This window comes from Mercenaria mercenaria, chromosome 9, assembly GCF_021730395.1.
Source record: "Mercenaria mercenaria strain notata chromosome 9, MADL_Memer_1, whole genome shotgun sequence".
NCBI classification, from domain to species: domain Eukaryota; kingdom Metazoa; phylum Mollusca; class Bivalvia; order Venerida; family Veneridae; genus Mercenaria; species Mercenaria mercenaria.
In genome coordinates, this window is record NC_069369.1 from 72,147,163 (window position 1) to 72,168,449 (window position 21,287).

At 36.4% G+C, this 21,287-nt stretch overlaps 1 protein-coding gene across 1 annotated transcript in view; it reads left to right on the forward strand.

The window, feature by feature from the left end:
* Positions 1 to 444: 444 nt before the first annotated feature.
* Positions 445 to 21,287, forward strand: part of LOC123547436 (protein O-GlcNAcase-like) — a 30,660-nt gene continuing 9,817 nt past the window's right edge. Inside the window, exons 1-9 of the mRNA XM_045334546.2 lie at positions 445 to 671; positions 7,683 to 7,734; positions 9,633 to 9,730; positions 10,148 to 10,278; positions 13,560 to 13,728; positions 15,353 to 15,451; positions 15,990 to 16,274; positions 19,583 to 20,322; positions 21,081 to 21,255. Of these exons, the coding sequence (XP_045190481.2) occupies positions 605 to 671; positions 7,683 to 7,734; positions 9,633 to 9,730; positions 10,148 to 10,278; positions 13,560 to 13,728; positions 15,353 to 15,451; positions 15,990 to 16,274; positions 19,583 to 20,322; positions 21,081 to 21,255 (1,816 nt within the window). The 5' untranslated portion in view covers positions 445 to 604. The remainder of the gene's footprint in view (positions 672 to 7,682; positions 7,735 to 9,632; positions 9,731 to 10,147; positions 10,279 to 13,559; positions 13,729 to 15,352; positions 15,452 to 15,989; positions 16,275 to 19,582; positions 20,323 to 21,080; positions 21,256 to 21,287) is intronic.

The following is a 21,287-nucleotide window of genomic DNA, read 5'->3' on the forward strand; positions in this document are numbered from 1 at the left end:
TTCTACCCAGGTGCCTGTCCGTGATGAAATAGTGCCCGAAGAGGTTCCTGGGGTCTTCCCCAACACGAAAAGCTGGAAATGAGCTGACCTATAACCCATAACTGTGCTAGTGTGACATTAATTTCAAACCGAACAAAAAAATCTGCGTGACGGTGAGGTATCTAGTGTCATCGGATTTAGACTTTTTCCACCATAATATTTTGATTTTCTTTTTTACTGCTTTAATGTTTTCATACAAATATCATTATGCCCACCAATCAACAGCACTAAATTTGTTATTTTAAAACTATCCTACGGATTTTAAAAGAACTATCCTTTGCGTTTTAATCCGGTTCAATCCAGTTTCGAGTGGTTTTAGCCAACGGGATTGGTTCACAATGCATCATCATATGACTAAGGAGATACCAAAATGCATCCAAATGAAAATTTAGCTCTAGACCAATCAAAACGCTGAACTGGAGAAACACGACGATCGATAAACACGAAATAGGACGGTGGAGTCTTGTCGCTAGAAAATTACCATTTATTGTAGAAATATTGTTTCTTTTTACCAAAAATTGGAGTGATAAACAGTTCCTGCATAAGTTCAGATTACACTGCCAGTATGACAGGATCTACGGAGATTCTGGACAACAAACCAATCGGGAAATTTGTGTGCGGAGTCGTTGAAGGTGAGACATCAAAATGGCGATTTGGCATATTTCCAACTGATTTTTTTTTTTTTGCCTTTTCTATTTTGTTTTCGTAATGTTTGTATCACACTGATAAATCATAAATGAATGGTTATGTTGATCACAAAAATAATTAAAAGATGTAACTTTGCAGACTGCATTCGCCTCGAGAATAAATTTGCATAATTTTGCTGAGCCCGAGGACAGGGATTTTAGCTGCCCTTACTCGTTCGCTCATTTTATGGTATGTTTTAGACAATGGGCTATTTCAGAAAATAGTTAACCCCTCCCCTGTAGGAAGTTTAAAAAAAAAGAAAAAGCTCCCCCTCCCGGAGACAAAATTTTAGCCCCCCCCCCTTCCACACACTGTTACCTAGAAATACCCCCCCCCCCACTTCCCATCGGGTCCCTCCAAATAACCCCCATCCCCTCCCATTTATCTGAAAAATTCCCACTCCCCTGGCTTGAGAACTGCTTGCATACTACGCATACAAAATACAGTGCTTTAGGGTATAGCTAACTAATATTTCCTGCATTCCAATTCAAAGGAATGAAATTTAGTACTTTTTTCTGTATATCAAACAGAAAACAGCCATTATTTTCAAAACATTTAGCTTTTAATAGAAATTTGTGTGTTTTTTCTCTCCATGCCATTGTTTACACATGTGCTAGTTTAGGGTGTACATGATAGCTTTGGTCATTTTTTCCATTATTAGTTTAAAATCCACATCTAAACAAACTTCCAAAGATTTTTATACTATAAATCAGAATAATAATGTATTCTCTTTTCAAACATGTTCAGCTTTTTGAATTTCTATCAAACACTTTTCATTCACTGATGTGTTTTACATGCACACTGATTTAGTCAGTAAGGGATAGCCTTGATTTTCATTTGATGACATGATATAAATGCTACAACAGGCCAACATTTAAAATGTCTGTCAAGATGTCTGTCTGCATGCCAGTGAAAAGATGCTGTGAAAATTTATACAATAATTCAAATCTAAATACAAATTTTATCAACCTATCCTCTATACCCTAAAATCTGGTATACCCTAAAGCGCTGTACATCCCACTCCCCTTTAGACCCTAGTTCTATAAATAAACGTCGGACTAAAATATTTTACGATTTTGACATTTCATATCAGGGCCCTCGTTTGCCGATTTTTGGGGCCAAAATTCGGCCCAGTTCCCCCTCAAAATAGTATGTTTTTTTCCCCCCAAGTGTAGAAAAATTCCCCCTCGAAAAAAAAAAAAATCAAGAAAAAAATTGATACCCGATAGTCTTAGGAGCGTCTCGTAACTTAATGGACCTGATAAAGTTTTACTCGGGTTCCATTTGACCCGGGAACCTGGGTCCGGGAGATTTTCAAAAGACGCTCAAAGGACCCGGCATGATAATTGCCTGTGCGTCACTCGGGACCCGGAGACTTTTTCCTTTGATAATCCTTCCTCTTACCAGTCATTTCCTACAGTAAAACTATGTCTACGATAAACACGTGTATTCAAAATAAACTCTGCTAAATTCCCGCCCTTTATCCTGTGGACATGCCACGCTGATTTTTCTTTATCAGCAAATTACGTCACGGCGAGTGAACATAGGTAATGAGAATCAATGAAGTGTTAACATTAATTGACATTGAGCCTGCATACTGTCAAAAAAGGCGCCAATTATTATCGTAATTAAGCGACCAGCTGATTACCGAGCATGTGAAAAGTGTCCTGCCTGATTTCTTCATGCAAACTTTAAATTAGACCATTGTTTAATGATTGTACCTTAATATCAACGAGAAAATCCACAAATTTAAATGAATTTGGAAAGTAAAAAAAAGATTAGAATGTCCGTTCACGATTCTAAATACACCCAATGACATATGCAATTTTTCCAAATTCACTACAAAAACTTGACTTTCAATGCAATTTTTAATGAAAAGTAGCATCATTATTTGAGGAACTATCTCTGGTTTACCTTAGTGGACCATGTTAACTGGCAAAAACAACATTTCAGACGACATTCCAAAAGTGTACCAGTATCCAGATAGTACGTTTTTGGATACATTTTTACAGTGTTTTAGAACTTTTCTGCTAACAAACAAAAATATTGAAGAAAAACCTCATCAAATTAAAATGAATTTTGATAAAAATTTATTTACAATATGAGATTATATGACCTGAAACAGAAATTGTTATTATGATGTAACATGTTCTTGGTTGTAGTAGCTATTAATTACCTAGTATTACTTTAAAAGAAAATATAGTCAATTGTATCGATGTGTTGAGACAGGACTCTTGTATTTTGAAAAAGGACCCTTCAAAATTTGGACCCAAGTGTCCCGGGACTCTTGGGTTTTCAGGTCTAGTGGAACCCCTGGTTTTACTGATCCGTATAATACGCGTGTTTTTCAGTTCCCTGGATGCGTGTATGCAAAGTAACTTCCCTTTGAAAAAAATGTCGCATAATGCACATCATACCGTAAAAAGATCACAGATGCAACAGGGGCGAAATGCGCAAAAAATAGATTTGCTTTTTAAGCAGCATGCTCTCAAAAAAAAAAAAACTACTGTCACGGACACCGCTGTTTCATCAGGGCTAGACATGCACAGTCAGGTAGATACGACGAAGGGAAGCCCTGCTCCGGCTGCTGCTGAGACAATGTCCGTGGATACTGCTAGTGCTACCAATAATGACGACATGTGAACCTCGATTGGATGTCACATAACTGATTTAATAAAAGAAAATAAAAGTTGCCTATTTTCAATAGATTATGTTCTGTACAATACTTCAGATATATGCACATTAGTCTGATATCTGTAATACTCAATTGACCTTAATTTAAGGGGTTATGATCAGATGTCATATCTCCAGAATGAATTCCCCCCTCCCTTGAAAACGACGCGAAATTCCCCCCTCCAAGGGCCCCGGCCCCAATCCCCCAAAATGTAGAGAGGGCCCTGTGAATGTATATGCGTTCTAAACATCGCTTCTAGAAACGCCGCAATCGGAACATCTCAGATATTACCGTTAGCGTCGGTCATCAGGAATTTCCCTTTCCAAAGAAAAGCCTTTCCAGAATTTCTGATTCGTGGATATATTTATCTACAACAATCTGATTTGGGATATATTTAATGAACGAAACAATCTGGAAATATTGTTAAGTCAAACGGCTCACAAATAATTTGTGCGATCGTGAAATGATTTCAGTCGCGTTCATTTCAATCGACCGAATATTTCATTTGTGTTCATTTCAGTCTACGCATACAAATTTCGGTCCGCCCAACATTTCACTCGCATTCATTTCAATCTACGTGTAAATATTTCGGTCCACCCAACATTTCACTCGCGTTCGTTAAATCTTAGTGAAGAAAGTTTGAGATACAAATGAACTAAAGCAGTTCGTTTGGTTCTTTCATGTGCCCAATGTAAAGCATTGATACACAGGGATGATTTTTTTTAAAGCACCTCCCAAGTGCTTCAAAAAAAAGTGCAAATCATACCTTTAGGTGGTATTTTCGCTATACAGTAATATGTATGGACTAGATTGTAAATTGAGATTTATATATGATGCAATTAAAAACATTTAAAAAGCTTTTTAAAAGTCATAAAATAAAAAAGGACAACTCTATTTTTGATAAATGACCTTATATTAAGTTTGAAATACTAAGGTCAAAAATAAAGAACTAAATATTAATGCTTTATAAACATCTAAGTAGTGAAAAATGCCCATTAAAGGGAGATAATTCAAAAATTGCAAACTATTAAAGGAATAATTTCATACATTGAGCAATTACTTTAGCTTTGAAATTGTTCTTGAAAAATTTAAACATTTTAATGACAAGATTAAAAACTATTTTTGATTCAATGTGATATTAGGATGAAATGGTTCAAGGGCAAATTGCTTGGTTAAAGTATAAAATGAAATAGAGATTTTAAAAAAATAATGGCTTCTAATTCTGGCACTTTAGGGTATGAAATGGTCCCAAGATTTTGCAATTGGCTTAAGTCATGGCTAAAAGTGTGAAACAGCCAGGGGAGGCCTTGATCTTACTCAATCTGTGTTTTTTGTTTTTTCATATATATAAAAAAAATTCCCCAATTTGGTATTTTACGATGCAAATTTCCCCATCTGAAAGGACCCAACCACCCTTCCCCCAAAACCATAAAAAAAGGGCTGAGGTACTTGTGAGATTTTTGCGAGAAGTGTGAAAGCTGATCAAATTATCCGTTACACTAGAGGTGATTGTATTTAGCCAATTAGCCCTGCGGTTACGTCTTTGACACTTTGCGTTTGATTTGTCAACACGCGAGAGTGCAAAAAAAAGCCAACAATAATTCAATAAGCGTTCCTCAGTCTAGACGATGTGTGATGCCTTCTTAGTGTTTATTAATGGAGATCATATGAAATCACGATGCTATACTCGTTTGATTAGCATGATTTTTTTAAACAAATAAGGAAAATTCGGTAGCCTGGTCGGGCTTGTATCTGCGGAAAATCGGTAGCCCGAGCTGAAATTTGGTAGCCACGGGCTATCGGACTACCGCGAATTTCGAGCACTGCTTTTTCGTTCATTTATGGGTTTTAAAAATTCAAAAAGTTTTGAAATGCATACGATTTTCATATTTTCTTGTTCAAATATCTTTTGAAAATGGATAAGCGTTTTAAATGACATATGATTGTAATAGCGGCGTAGCGATGCTCCAAACGTTTAGAAAAAACACTAAGTTAAGCGTTCATAATTAATCCAAAATAAAAAAGTTTAAAACATCACTGTTTACAAAAAAACATGGACGCTCGGCGTCTGCCCACCCAATCTATGTCTTATCAATTCTAAAAATAGAATATACAACGGATTTGTATACAAACACGATCTCTCCTATTATCTAGATTCCTTAAAAAACTTTCAAACTATGGCAGTTAAAAAAATTCAGAGGTTTAACACGCGTGTACTACATATTGGAAAATGGCTGATACAGGTAAACACATTACTACACGAAGCGTTTTCATTGGTCACGCACCCGACAACCATTACGTGCAGCGTTTTTTTTTCACCAAAATATTCGGCGAAATTCGGCCCCATTCCCCCCTCAAAATAGTATGTTTTTTTCCCCTTTCCGACGCCTAAAATTCCCCTCCGAAAATAAAAAAAAATGCCAATCAATTAAATCATAATTCACTAGTTTATTTCATTTATTTTCATATAGAAAACAGTTCACCGCGGTATCTCGCGTTTTGTTTACATCGACACCGGTTGGAGTAACTTCCCTTGATAAATCAGTATCATCGAAGCGCTTTATTATTCTGCACAACAACGCTGTTGAATGTTAGTCTGTAAATGATTTGCATTCTATTTGTTTGGCCGAGTAGTGTTCAGTTTTCCATCTTCTAGTCAGTCAGGGTTTGATTTTATGCTTTGGGAAGGGACTAGTCCAACGCATACATTTTTTTTACAGTTTGTTTTTATTGTGACAGGTCAAATGTAACAGTGACTGCAAATGTCAGAATTTGACAGAAACCTAAAAAAAAACAGCCACTCACCGACTTGCTTAGGAAGGGACCTAATGTCTGTTGTAAATTTTGGTAGTCTAATGGATGTCTTAACCTCCACATTTGAAAAAATTATTTGGTTATCTGGTAATGATATGCTACATTGTGTTATATGTCCTGTCACATGCTCTTATGGGCTCAATAAACTTGAAACTATAGTTTATTTCATCACAAATGAAAATTCCCCTTTTCTTAGTTTTACGTCGTATTTTTCCCCCTCCAAAGGGCACCGACCCCCTTCCCCCAAAACTGAAAAAAATCACTGACGTGGAGACGATTGAACCTTAGAGGTTTAAATTTTTTTACAACAGAAATTCTTGATAAATATGTCCTGTTCTTACTCTTTTATTTACTATTTACGATTTAAAACAACAGGTAAGCTGTTAGGGCTAAAAAAAATTGTGACTACTGATAAATCGTTATTTCAATCGATCACAGTTTTGATTGTTTCTGGTTGAGACCTTTAAATTAGGTATACAACGTAAAATCGGTCTACCCGAGGTCTCATTATTTAGACTAAGCCCAATACCTGGTAATGGTCCTGTCTATATAGGGAATGAACAAATCTAATAAAGCTAGATAAGAAAATATGTCGGCTTTTTTTTTCACCAAAATATTCGACGAAATTTGGCCCCATTCCCCCCCTCAAAATAGCATAATGTTTTTTCCCCCTTCTCGATGCGTAAAATTCCCCTCCCAGCACATGTTAAAATATGCAAGGATCAACTGATGACAGCCGGGAAAGGTTACCAAAATATACTTTTTGTATCTCTATGTTTGCGATATTTTACAGACGTAACAGAGACCATTGAAGCAGTCTCATACTTATCAGGTCTCTTTGAGGTCAAAAAAGCATAAATAGTATTCCCTATAATTATATTCTATATAAAAATGACATTTTTTAAAGAGCTACCAAACATAGCTAGACCCATTTCAGAGAACAAATCCTTACCTCATTTTAAAGAGTTATGATAAAACTGACATAAAATGAAGAGATAAGTAGGGGTCATGTATCTTCTAAGAGAGATTTCTCTTGTCATATATATTTGCTTACTGTAAAATCACATCAAAATCACACTGCTCTGACCTGGAAGTACTACTCATATACTAAAATTGAGTTTCACTTCACCAAATACAACCTCTTCTCCCATTTTTTCTACCAAAATGTCAAAAATACGTCCACAATGAAATTTAAACAGAAACCAGCTTTAATTTAGACCTCTGTGGCCATGCCAAGTGAAAAATTAGTGTTCCGAAACCTATCTGCCATTACGCGACTAGACCAGATGGCTCCCACACTGGTTCCTTTACTATGGTTAGGCCTTGACTTGTTTGTAAACTGACTCCATTTAACAGTCATATTTGATATTTCAGTTTTTCAAGTGATGATCGCAGCTTGGAAGATGGAATGAAATAACATGTTTACTTTGTCAAGTAAACTGTATCCTACTATGTTCTTTTTATTCAGGTTTTTATGGTATACCATGGACAACAGAACAGAGGAAACTTATGTTTCAATGGTAAATATTCCCTGTATTTTTTAGTACCGTTTTAAACCAGGTTTTCAACGTTGAAAACCTGAGTTATCAGATTGGGGTAGATGTCGGGCGGGCGGCAGCGGCGGCGTCAAACTGGTGTTTCCGGTCAATAACTTGTTTCGGTAAAGATATTTGAATAAAACTTGGTATATACATGTATGTAGCTTAAATCAAGACAAAGGCTGGGATTGATTTTGGGGTTTCTGTGGTCAAGGTCAAGGTCACTGTTACTTAAAATAGAAAAAGGGTTTCCGGTCAATAACTTGTTTCAGTAAAGATATTTGAATAAAACTTGGTATGTATGTAGCTTATATCAAGACAAAGGCAGGTATTGATTTTGGGGTTTCTGGGGTCAAGGTCAATGTCACTGTTACTTAAAATAGAAAAAGGGTTTCCGGTCAGTAACTTAACTTAGGAATGAGCTATCATGATGAAACTTGGTGTATAGAAAACTTATATAAAGTTGTAGCTTGGGATTGATTTTGGGGTTTCTGGGATCAAGGTCAAGGTCATTGTTACTAAAAATAGGGTTAGGTTAGTGTTAGGGTTAGCATATCTTCTACATGCATGGAGGGATTTTGATGAATGTTGGCAGAATTGTTCCCCATCATGAGACAGAGTGTCATGCGCAAGAACCAGGTCCCTAGGTCTAAGGTCAAGGTCACACTTAGAGGTCAAAGGATACAAGAATGAAAACTTTGTCCGGAGCATATCTTCTTCATGCATACAGGGATTTTGATGTAACTTGGCACAATTATACACCATCATGAGACGAAGTGTCTTCCGCAGTTCCCTTCTTTAGAATTACTTCCCTTTGTTGTTACTATAAATAGCTTATATTGTAACTTTTTCATTACTAGACGAAGGGTAAATCGAGACCACTTTTCTGTAGTACAACATGCATGTTACATCCAATTTTAAGGTGTATTTTGACCAATCTCTACCTGGTAAGGATTTCTGTGTGGACTTACAATTTTTATTTTTTTTGTTTTTTTTTTTTTGTTTTTTTTTTAAGATTAACTTCCCTTAGTTGTTACTATAAATAACTTATATTGTAACTTTTTTATAATTGACCGTAGGGAAAAACCAAGACCACTTTTCTGTGGTACAACATAGTTGTTACTTTCTAATTTTATGTGTATTTTAAGGTATCTCTACCTGGTAAGGAGTTTTTTTGTGGACTTAGAAAAACAAAAGAATTACAATGATTACTAAACAACCACAAAATTAAAATTACATCTGCAAATACAGGTGCTAGAGTAAAGAAATTTGCTTTGACGGGCGTATATTGTGACATTCTGGCACTCTTGTTTATTCTTACGAAAAGTGTTGAAAACCTGGTTTTGTGGCATTGCCGCGTTTCTTGTTATTACATTACTATATGTCTGTTGCAGTATGTTCCTAAGCCTATTCAGGCGTGCTTAAATGCTTTTGCAACATAACTTCATTGCATTGAAGTTATTCTTATGACAAATTTGCTAAATTTCTGCAAAAGAAATTCATCAAAATTGCACAAATTATGGACAATTTTGTAATGGCAGTATGTTAAAGATGTTGTACAATGTGAAACAAGTGTATGAGAAAGTGCTTAAACACATCCTTACAATATCCTACCGGACTAAATATTTCCCAATTCGGAACATTTACTTGTCAAATTCCCAATTTTTGGGGTATAGGCTATGTTCCAAAAACAGCAAGAAAAAACCCTGCAGTATATGAAAGAGCAAAACACCCTGTGCTGTTTCATTTAGACTTGCCTTGTTTACATACACGTTAATGCAGATGCTTTCAGAAAAGCCTGGGAAAAATTGTATATAATTTATTTTTGATTTCTTTTGATTTTTTTGTTACAAAACATTTAACATTGCATGTATTTGCAGGATGAATGCAATGGGAATGACGACATATATGTATGCCCCAAAAGATGATGCTAAACACAGAGCTTTCTGGAGAGACCTATATTCCGTGGAGGAAGCAGGTATGTTGAAATTTTAATCCTTACTCGATAATCAGGCCTCTGCAAATCCACTTGTTGTGTAGGAAGAGTTTCAGTAAATTCACTTAATGCTTATGGGGGCTACTGTCCCCACAGCGCCATTTTTCTTTTCTGTTTATTGAATATTTTTACAATTTAAGTGATTGTAACAAGCACACCCTGACTTTTAAATTCCTAGCTGGAAGTACATACGCGTAAAGTGCATTCTAGCCCACAAGCTATGCCACATGTTTTATACTGCCATGTGACTTTCAGTTTGTGTCTGATATTGACCAGACCTTCACAGCTTAGATGCTGGCTTTAATTGAAATCCTATGATTCAGTTGTGGAATTTTTCCCAATTGTGCAGCACATTCAGGATATGTATTGATTTTCATTCCAGTAATCTTTCTTTTACAGACAATCTGACTGGTCTTATTGAAGCAGCGACGGAGAACAACATAACATTTGTATATGCTATTTCCCCTGGGCTGGATATAAGCTTTTCAAGCTCTAAAGATGTACAGTGTTTGAAAAGAAAATTAGAGCAGGTAGTTACTATTTATAGCATTTACAAATTTATAAACTTAACATACTGATCTTAAGAAATGAAGAGTTCACAATAGACTGGTTTAAGCTTTGTCAGTATAAAAAGATTGTTCAGATTACAGGGGTTTTTACCAGGAGGGGAAGGGGCCCAGGCCTGTGATTTCGGGGGGGGAACTGAATGATTTAATTTTTAAAAGAAATTTTCTGAGGGCTATTATGAAGGGAAAAAAACCTGCAAAAATCTGTAAAACTAAAAATTTAGTGAATTATTATTAACTAGCTTGGAAGTATTTCTCTGATATACCAAGCAGGGTTTTTTATGCCCCCGAAGGGAGGCATATAGTTTTTGAACCGTCGGTCTGTCCGCATTTTTCGTGTCCGGTCCATATCTTTGTCATCGATGGATGGATTTTCAAATAACTTGGCATGAATGTGTACCACAGTAAGACGACGTGTCGCGCGCAAGACCCAGGTCCGTAGCTCAAAGGTCAAGGTCACACTTAGACATTAAAGGTTATTGCATTGATGGGCGTGTCCGGTCCATATCTTTGTCATCGATGGATGGATTTTCAAATAACTTGGCATGAATGTGTACCACAGTAAGACGACGTGTCGCGCGCAAGACCCAGGTCCGTACCTCAAAGGTCAAGGTCACACTTAGACATTAAGGGATAGTGCATTGATGGGCGTGTCTGGTCCATATCTTTGTCATCGATGGATGGATTTTCAAATAACTTGGCTTGAATGTGTACCACAATAAGACTACGTGTCATGCGCAAGACCCAGGTCCGTAGCTCAAAGGTCAAGCTCACACTTAGATGTTAAAGGTCTTTTTTCATGATAGTGCATTGATGGGCGTGTCCGGTCCATATCATTGTCATTCATGCATGGATTTTAATATAACTACGCATAAATGTGTGACACAGTAAGACGACGTGTCGCGCGCAAGACCCAGCTCCATAGGTCAAAGGTCCTAAACTCGAACATCGGCCATAACTATTCATTTAAAGTGCCATCGGGGGCATGTGTCATCCTATGGAGACAGCTCTTGTTTATTTCTATAATAGGGGCCGTTAATAGGCCCCTTCCCCTCAGAAAATTTCTTTTAAATCATGCAGTTTTCTCCAAAAATTGACATTACATCAGGTTTTTTATTCCCCTTTGCCCAAATACCGAGCTATTGTTTTCCCCAAATCACAGGCCTGGGCCCCTTCCCCTCCTGGTAAAAAAACCCTGCCAAAAGTTTTTAATGTGGTATCAGACTTGAATATTTTTAGCCCACCATCATCAGATGGTGGGCTATTCAAATCACTCTGCGTCCGTGGTCCGTCGTCCTTCCGTCCGTCCGTCAGTCCGTCCGTCCTTCCGTCCGTTAACAATTTCTCGTTATCGCATCTCCTCATAAACTACCTGGGGGATTTTGACCAAACTTTGTCAGAATGATGTATTGGTACCCTAGTTGTGTCCCCCTGAAAATCAGACTGGTTCAACAATTTTTTAGTAAGTTATGGCCCTTTGTTTATTTCTATAATTTACATAGATTTATATAGGGAAAAACTTTGAAAATCTTCTTGTCCAAAACCACAGAGCCTAGGGCTTTGATATTTGGTATGAAGCATCATCTAGTGGTCCTCTACCAAGATGATTCAAAATATTTCCTTGGGGTCTAATATGGCCCCGCCCCGGGGGTCACATGGTTTATATACACTTATATAGGGAAAAACTTTGAAAAACCTCTTGTTCAAAACCACAGGGCCTAGGGCTTTGATATTTTGTATATGACATCATCTAGAGGTCTTCTACCAAGATTGTTCAAATTATCCCCCTAGGGTCAAATATGGCCCCGCCCTGGGGGTCACATGGTTTACATAGACTTACATAGGGAAAAACTTTGAAAATCTTCTTGTCCAAACCACAAAGCCTAGGGCTTTGATATTTGTGATGTAGCATCATGTAGTGGTTCTCTACCAAGTTTGTTCAAATTATCTCCTAGGGTCAAATATGGCCCCGCCCCGGGGGTCACATGTTTCATAGACTTATATAGGGAAAAGCTTTTAAAATCTTCTTGTCAATAACCTACAACATTCAAATTTGGACCACATGTATAGTTTTGAGTGGCAAGATGAACCTTGACATGAGTTGACCTTTATTTTGACCTAGTGACCTACTTTCACATTTCTGTAGCTACAGCCTTCAAATTTGGACCACGTGCATAGTTTTGTGCACTGAAAAAAACTTTGACCTTGACTTTGACCTAGTGACCTACTTTCACATTTTTGAAGGTACAGGCTTCAAATTTGGACCACATGCATAGTTTTGTGTTCTGAATTGGAATTTGACCTTGATTTGACCTAGTGACCTACTTTCACATTTCTCAAGCTACAGCCTTCAAATTTGGACCACATGCATAGTTTTGTGTACGGAAACAAACTTTGACCTTTACATTGACCTAGTGACCTACTTTCACATTTTTGATGGTACAAGGCTTCAAATTTGGAACACATGCATAGTTCTGTGTTCCGAAATAAAATTTGACCTTGATTTTGACCTAGTGACCTACTTTCACATTTCTCGAGCTACAGCCTTCAAATTTGGACCACTTGCATAGTTTTGTGTACCGAAATGAACTTTGACCTTAAGATTGACCTAGTGACCTACTTTCACATTTCTGTAGCTACAGGCTTCAAATTTAGACCACATGCATAGGATTGTGTACCGAAACAAACTTTGACCTTGACATTGACCTAGTGACCTACTTTCACATTTTTGAAGGTACAGGCTCTAAATTTGGACGACATGCATAAATTTGTGTTCTGAAGTGTAATTTGACCTTGATTTTGACCTAGTGACCTACTTTCACATTTCGTCCTTGAAATTGATCTAGTGACCTACTTTCACATTTCTCAAGCTACAGCTTTTGAATTTGGACCACATGCAAAGTGTTGTGTACGGAAATGAAATTTGACCTTGAGCTAGTCAGTAAGTCTTGAAATTTGAAACACTCAAAAATGGCACATTGGTGGGCGCCAAGATCACTCTGTGATCTCTTGTTTTTTGTTAAGTATATTTTCCTTCACCAGACTATTACTTTAGATCTAGGCTCAATCATTGAGCCTAGATCTAAAGTCAATGTTTCATGTCCATGTAGAAATAGTGCAGAGAATTCAGTAGCACTGGAGAACAGAATTCAGTATCTAGACAATTTTGTGTTAATAGCTTAATAAAAATTAATTTTGAAATAATGTTTCTGTCATAGCTCAATTGTGTATATGTTAAATTTCAGGTAGCAGCATTTGGTTGCAATTCATTTGCATTGCTGTTTGATGACATTGATCCAGAATTGAGTATATCTGACAAGAGTGCATTCCAGTCTTCAGCTTGTGCTCAGGTCTCTATAACAAATGAAGTGTTTGAGCACCTAGGGCAACCAGAGTTTTACTTCTGTCCTACAGGTAAGTACATACATCATCTTGCAAGTAGACATGGCTAGATCTGTTGGAATATGATATTTTGGCAGTCTTTGCCTGTTAATATGTTTCATGAAGGCATTTTGTGTCAAACTGAATATGCTGAACTTGCATTTCAAAGTGAACAGAATTTGTTGATTGTCTAATGGGTCAGCTACCTTAAACATACGGATATTGACAGGTTAATCTTTTTGGAACATTGTACTATCTGTAATTACTTAATGGTAGGTTGGTATTATTTATGTGCCTTGCATTCATTCAAGGTGAAATCTGGATATAGACTTCATAATTGTACTGATTTCAAAATAAATTGATACCACGTCTTAGGTCATTGACTGAGAGCTGTCTTCATGATTATGATACTAAGTATGATAGATAAAAAGTGGCTTTTTTCTGTTCAGTTTATATTGTGTTGACTATAATTAGATATTTTTAACTTGTCATTATCGAGCTGAAATATGCGCATATATACTAGTTAAAGCCCCAACTTTAACTACCCTGGCAGTAAGTTTTGTAGGAGGAGCCTATCAAATTACAAGGCTACTCTAGGCTGTCTGTCAGCTAAAAATAGCTCACTTTCAATGATTCACAAGCAAATGTAAACAATGGTCAGTTGAAGAAGAAATATGAACTTACATGTTTTGATGATACAAATTATTATTATACATATTTCGTACATCCATATTAATATCATTGTTATGAAAAATTGAGTTGAGACTAGCATTCCTGATTTTTAAACTTCTTATAAATGTAAATTGAACAGTGAAACTGGAAATCAAACATTCTTAACTTTTCTGTCATTGCTGGCAGGTCCATTAATTGAGATAATGTAGCAATAAATGCAGAAATAATAAACTATTGAAGTCTGAGATGTAGCACAATGCACACAAATTAGCAAGTGTTGCTGTGATAAGGTCTCATAAAAATGATAAGCTATTTGAAATAATTTATCACTGTATGTCTGTTATTTAGTTCCCTTTCTTTAAAACATTTTTTAAATAACACAAAAAATATAACTGCAGAAATGATTGAATATGATATTCTATTCAGTTTAAAAATTCAAAATTACTTTTCTGGAAAAGTTTTACAATGCACTCTATGTGTTAATTTGATTGATACATCAAGCCTTCTGCTGATCAAGTTTGTTGATAAAATTAACCATGTGGGAATTGTTTACATTCTCTGTTTCTCTAGGGTTCATGACCTCATTAGCTCCTCCCGGCAAATTCAAATTTTTGGCAGTTAGGTTTAAATAATTTTTTGAAACTATACTTCACAATTTTTTGTTTTAAAAAATAAAAACACCAATTGATAAAGAATGTTTCAGTGTGTATTTATGCAATTTTTCATAACTTTTTATTCAGTAGTTTATTTAAAATTTTGAAAAAGGGCTCTCTGATGTGAAACATGCATAATTTATATAAAAACCTGCCCCAGCGCCATCTTCTGGCTTTTATATGGCAGTTAGGGGTTTAACATAAAAAAGAATATTTTAATTTCTTTTTTGTACTTGGTTTATTGTTCTTAGTTTCTGATCAAAGGACAGTTTCTCCTGTTTGCTCTAAGTCTTGTAAAACAGTTTTGTAATTTTGTATCTTTATGTTTACAGAATATTGTACATCAAGAGCAGTTCCAAATCTTGCCTCATCTGGGTATTTAAATACTGTTGGTTCTAAACTGCTGAACGATATTCACATTCTCTGGACAGGTGAGTTAAAGACCTTTCACATTTAAACCTGAACCTAAATATAGCGTAACAGTGTGAGACTGAAATTATTTCAGCCTTGACTGGGAACTGAACAAGGGATCTCTCACTCTGAAGGCTGACACTCTACCATGTCCTTATAAAAAGCTAACTTACATAGCAAGACAGTAAATGCGCATTCTTGAACTCTACCATACTACACATGTAATGTGTAATCTTGGTTTGAATAACCACTGTATTTTAATGTAATGTGTATTGGTAGTAATTCTTTTCTTTGCATGATGTTACATGATTGGATTAAGATATGTCTGATCAACAGAATAACTTAACATTTCAAGACATGTTTTAGGTTAGATCAAAGGCTTCTAGTTTCAAAAGATTTATTCAAATATTAATGTTTAAGACTAACCTTGTCAGACAAATTACAAAGAGCAAATTCATAGTGTAGTATATAATATTAAGCCTTTTACTGTTGTCACTAAACTCTGTTTATTTCATGTCATTGAGCGCACAAGGCTAAAACCAGAGTTTCGTTTCGCAGGTTCAAAAGTAATCAGCAAGAAAATCACAATTAAAGAATTGGAAGAGGTTGGCAGTGTGTTGAGAAGACCCCCAGTGATTTGGGACAACATTCATGCTAATGATTATGACCCAAGGCGAATCTTCTTGGGACCATATGACGGAAGATCACCAGAAATTATACCATACATTAGAGGGGTGCTTACGAATCCAAACTGTGAGTTTGAAGCCAACTATATTGCCCTCCACACATTGGGACAATGGTCACAGTCAAACAAAGATGGAGTGAAGAAGGATATCATAGCAGGTCAGTTCTTTAGGAAATTCAAGTCTGTTGTTTTACATGGAGTGTAATGAAAAATTTCAGATAACCTTTTGAAATAGAAGTAAAGAAGAAAGAAAGATCAGAGTAACTACAGTGTTGGTAATTTTTGCAAGATAGATTCTTGCTTGTTTTGGAGAAATCATAAATTTCTATGATGGACATCTATGATGGACAGCAATACAGATGTCCAGCTGTTCAGGTTTTGTGCCAGGGCTTTTCATCAGGAAATTGGGAAGTGGCCCAGGCCTTTCAAATTGGGAAATTTATGCGCGATAATTGTCTATTTTGGGAAAAAAGCTATTCGTGAAAATATAGGTACTAGGGTATAAATTTGAACAGTAATAAGTATTTTTCAACTGAAATTTAACTTTTACTGTAATACAGCACTTTATTTTGAATTTTGATTTCAAATTTCACAAATCTTATGATCACAAGTCCATGTCTCTTTGTTTTGTATTTTTGAAATTATCAACCAACATATTCAGTTCTGTGTCATTTGGGGCAAGCAGAAACAGTGGAAATAGTAGTATCGATACTAGTTGGGACCTCCTCGGTGATATTATCACCGGTACCCTCCTCTAACTTACGTTGTTTCACCCTGCAGTCGAATAGTGACCTCTGATTTTCTGATATTGCCGCCCGTTACATTGTTTTGTTGTAATACTTTCCGTTATGTGACATGTTTTTTAGAAAATGATAAACCGGAAGTAAACGCCGAAATAGGAATTAATTTATCTCCCCTGAAACACAGACTAAAATCTAAAATCCGGGACACGGAACATAACGGATTAGACTGGTTATGCGTAACACGTGGTCAATGTGCTATAGTAAAACAAAAAAATCGATACCAGACAAACGCTTCCTCCAGAGATAATAAATGTAAACAAAATCAAAATCATCTGCTGGCGTAATTTTGGGAAATCTTACCTTGCATTTTGGGAAGTGTCTGCCACAGTTGGGAAAAATTACTATATTTTTGGATTGGGAAGTAGCCGAATATTGGCCTCTGTTATATAAGGATGAAAAGCCCTGTGTGCAGATACAATGGTTCTTTGCAGATAAAACAAAAATCTTCTTTGTATAGGAAGGCATTTTTAGCCCACCATCATCAGATGGTGGGCTATTAAAATCACTCTGCGTCCGTGGTCCGTCCGTCCGTCATTCCGTCCGTCCGTCCGTTAACAATTTCTCGTTATCGCATCTCCTCATAAACTACTGGGGGGATTTTGACTAAACTTTGTGAGAATGATGTATTGATACCCTAGTTGTGTCCCCCTGAAAATCAGACTGGTTCAACAATTTGTGAGTGAGTTATGGCCCTTTGTTTATTTCTATAATTTATATAGATTTATATAGGGAAAAACTTTGAAAACCTTCTTGTCCAAAACCACAGAGCCTAGGGCTTTGATATTTGGTATGAAGCATCATCTAGTGGTCCTCTACCAAGATGATTCAAATTATTTCTCTGGGGTCAAATATGGCCCCGCCCTGGGGGTCACATGGTTTATATAGACTTATATAGGAAAAACTTTGAATAACCTCTTGTCCAAAACCACAGGTCCTAGGCTTTGATATTTTGTATGTGACATCATCTAGTGGTCTTCAACTAAGATTGTTCAAATTATACCCCTAGGGTCAAATATGGCCCCGCCCTGGGGGTCATATGGTTTACATAGACTTATATAGGGAAAAACTTTGAAAATCTTCTTGTTCAAACCACAAAGCCTAGGGCTTTGATACTTGTAATGTAGCATCATCTAGTGGTTCTCTACCAGGTTTATTCAAATTATCCTCCTAGGGTTAAATATGGCCCCGCCCCGGGGTCACATGGTTCATATAGACTTATATAGGAAAAGCTTTTAAAATGTCTTGTCAGTACTACAACATTAAACTTGGAACATGTATTTTTTGGTTGGCAGATGAACCTTGCATGAGTTGACTTTGGAATTTTGATCCTAGATACCTACTTTCAAACATTTTCTGTAGCTTAGATCAGGCTTCTAGTTTGACCTTTTCATAATTTATGTGCATACTGTGACTTAAAAAAATTTGTGTTTATATTGACTAGACCTATTTACTGTTTTGAAGGTACAGCATCAAACTTGGTCATTTCATGCATTCCAAAACCGATTTCGTCGCAGGTTCAAAAATCGAGAAATCATTGATGACATTGGCATTGTTGATAAGTACCCAGTACTTTGAACATTTCTCTAAGTATGCAAGCGATCCTTCACAATTGAGGATACATGATATTTTTGGTGTACGAAAAAACTTGACGTTGACATGACCAGTATGCCTACATTGACATGTTTTAAAAGAGGTACAGGCTATCATCAATTTTGGACAATCAAGTTTTGTATTCTGTGAATAAAAATTTGACCTTGAATTGATAAGTGACAAGTTACATTCATAACTACAGCTTTTAATTTTGGACATTGCATGTTGTTTTGGTAAACTGAAAGTGACCTTTGACCATACATTGACTAGTTGTGACCTACTTTCACATAATTGAAGTGCCAGGCTTCAAATTGGAACACATCGCATAGTTTTTATTTGGAAATTTAAATTTGACCTGATTTTTGACTAGTGACATAATTTACTTTCTCAACTACAGCCTTCAATTTTGACACATGCATGTTTTTGATTGTACGAAACAAAACTTTGACCTTTACATGCCAGTGACCTCTTTCACATTTTTGAATGTAACAAGGCTTCAATTTGGACACATGCATAGTATAGTATTCCGAATAAAATGTTGACCTTGGATTTTGACCGGTGACCTACTTTAACATTGTCACTCAGTCAAAGGCCTTTCTAATTTGGACCACTTGCATAGTTTTGTTGTACGAAATGAATTTATGACCTTTTAGAATGATGACCTGGTGACCTGATTCAATTTTCTATGCTACAGGACTATCTAAATCTGGGACCACATAGCATAGTTTTGTGTAACTCGCAAAACAAAACATTTGATACCTTGACAATGACCTAGGAAACTACTGTAACATCATTTTGAGCGTACAGGATCTTCATTTGGCACATTGCGAAGTTTGCGTTGTGGAAAAATATATTTTTGGACCTTGAGTAGCGAATATGGTCTGTTGATAAATTGGAAACCTTCAGAAATGCACATGGTTTTGCGTCCAAGATCACTCTGTGATCTTTTTAAAGGATGCCTAAATTGTTATCAAAGTGTGCTTTATAAACTTGAAAGCATTTCAGTACCTCATGAATGATAGCTGTTTAGTTTAGCTGGATATAATATATCAACTGTTCCTTATTATTTTCAGAAAATAGACTTAGTCCCGTAGCATCCGACATCAAGCTTGAAAGTGAATGTGATGATGTAACAGATGAAGGTATACCAGTACTTGGATTGAAATACCAGCCGAGACTTGCTCTAAGGACAGCCATAAATGACTGGTTGTTGGAATTTCACAAACCAAGACATCCTCCAAAGTCAGTGGCTGTGGCAGCTCCTCCGCCACCTACACCTAATAATATAGCACCCCCAATGCCAGTCTACAGCGATTTAGAAACAACAAGTCTTCCAACTTCAACTGTAAACAGTGCAGTTGATCCATCTTTCCTCAATCCAACATCGACAGTTCTTGTAAACAGTTTAGTAGACCCATTGTGTTCACCAGAGGCTTCCCCCTCGCATGTACAGCAAGATTCAGACTCTGATTCAGACATTTCACTCACTCCAGAGCCAATGGATTGTGTTCCCTCAGCAATAACAGACAGTCTAAATGTGCTAGAAAGTGATATAGATCTAACTAAAAATGCCTCCAGTGACAGTTTAATGCAGGTAGAAAATACAGTGTGTACTTGTGCAATAGAGGACACTAAACAGTCAGCGGAATTGCCAGCCCACATAGTGACACAGGAGGAATTAGACTTGTTTATTAGTTTCTTTTATTTGCCATTTGAGTACACATCGAGACCAGTCCAACTACTTCAAGATCTGCACTGGCTCAAGGTCAATGCTTTCCTCATTCCTAACTCACACAAGGAGAATCCAGCACAGGTATGCTTAAAATTATAGGTTCACAGTTTCAGGTAGAAAGAAATAAAAGTTGTAAGGTTAGAACTTACACATAATCTTTTTGAACATGTTCCAGTTGTTGGACAAATACATCGAAGTTTTCACTTGCCTTCTACAATCGAATTTCTGTTTACAGTGAATGCAAACATCATAATTGAGTCTTTCCTTGGCGAACTTGCAAGTAAAGTCAGTGAAGAAGTTTTATTTACCAATTCACAATGAGAAATTGATTTTATTTTATAAAATATATTTGATTTTATTTTATAAGAAGTATTTATGTCAATATACATGTGCCTTTGTGGTCATAAGTTGTTCCAAAACTTGTTTAAGTCAACATTTTTGTACTGCACATATATGCATAAAAGTGAGTTGCAGGAAAAACCCTAGTCTGGCTACTGAGTAGATAATCTTTGTAAATCTTTTTAATCATCTCTTATATATTCTGACCGATATTTCTTAATTCTTGGCTCTGATTATCAGTGTTTTGAGAAGAAAAGGGACATAATTATACAAAATTTGAATAGCCTCAGGATATCTCCTGTGAACAAAACACAGGGTCTGAACACAGACTAGAAAACCCCGAGAACCAGGTATGCTGACTTCTCAGCTGAACAGAAATATAAGAAAACATTGCCAGTTTACACTTTTAAAGTAGGAAAAAAATTCACAGTCTTGGGTGTATAATGAAAAAGAGCCTTAGTTCTGTACTGAAATAACTGGTGAAAATTGAACGTTTGCAGGTTGCTGAGTGGTGGGAGACCTCAAACAGGTTCCTGAGCACAGTGGAACAACTACAGTCTTTCACAAACCGTCTACGAGACATCCCCAATCAAGCTGTTGGCTACTACATTTACCCTTACCTTTGGGACATGCTTGGTGTCTTACAGAGCTGTTGTGCATTTATCAGGTGGTTAGGTAGGTGTTTCTCAAGATTCATTTATTAATTA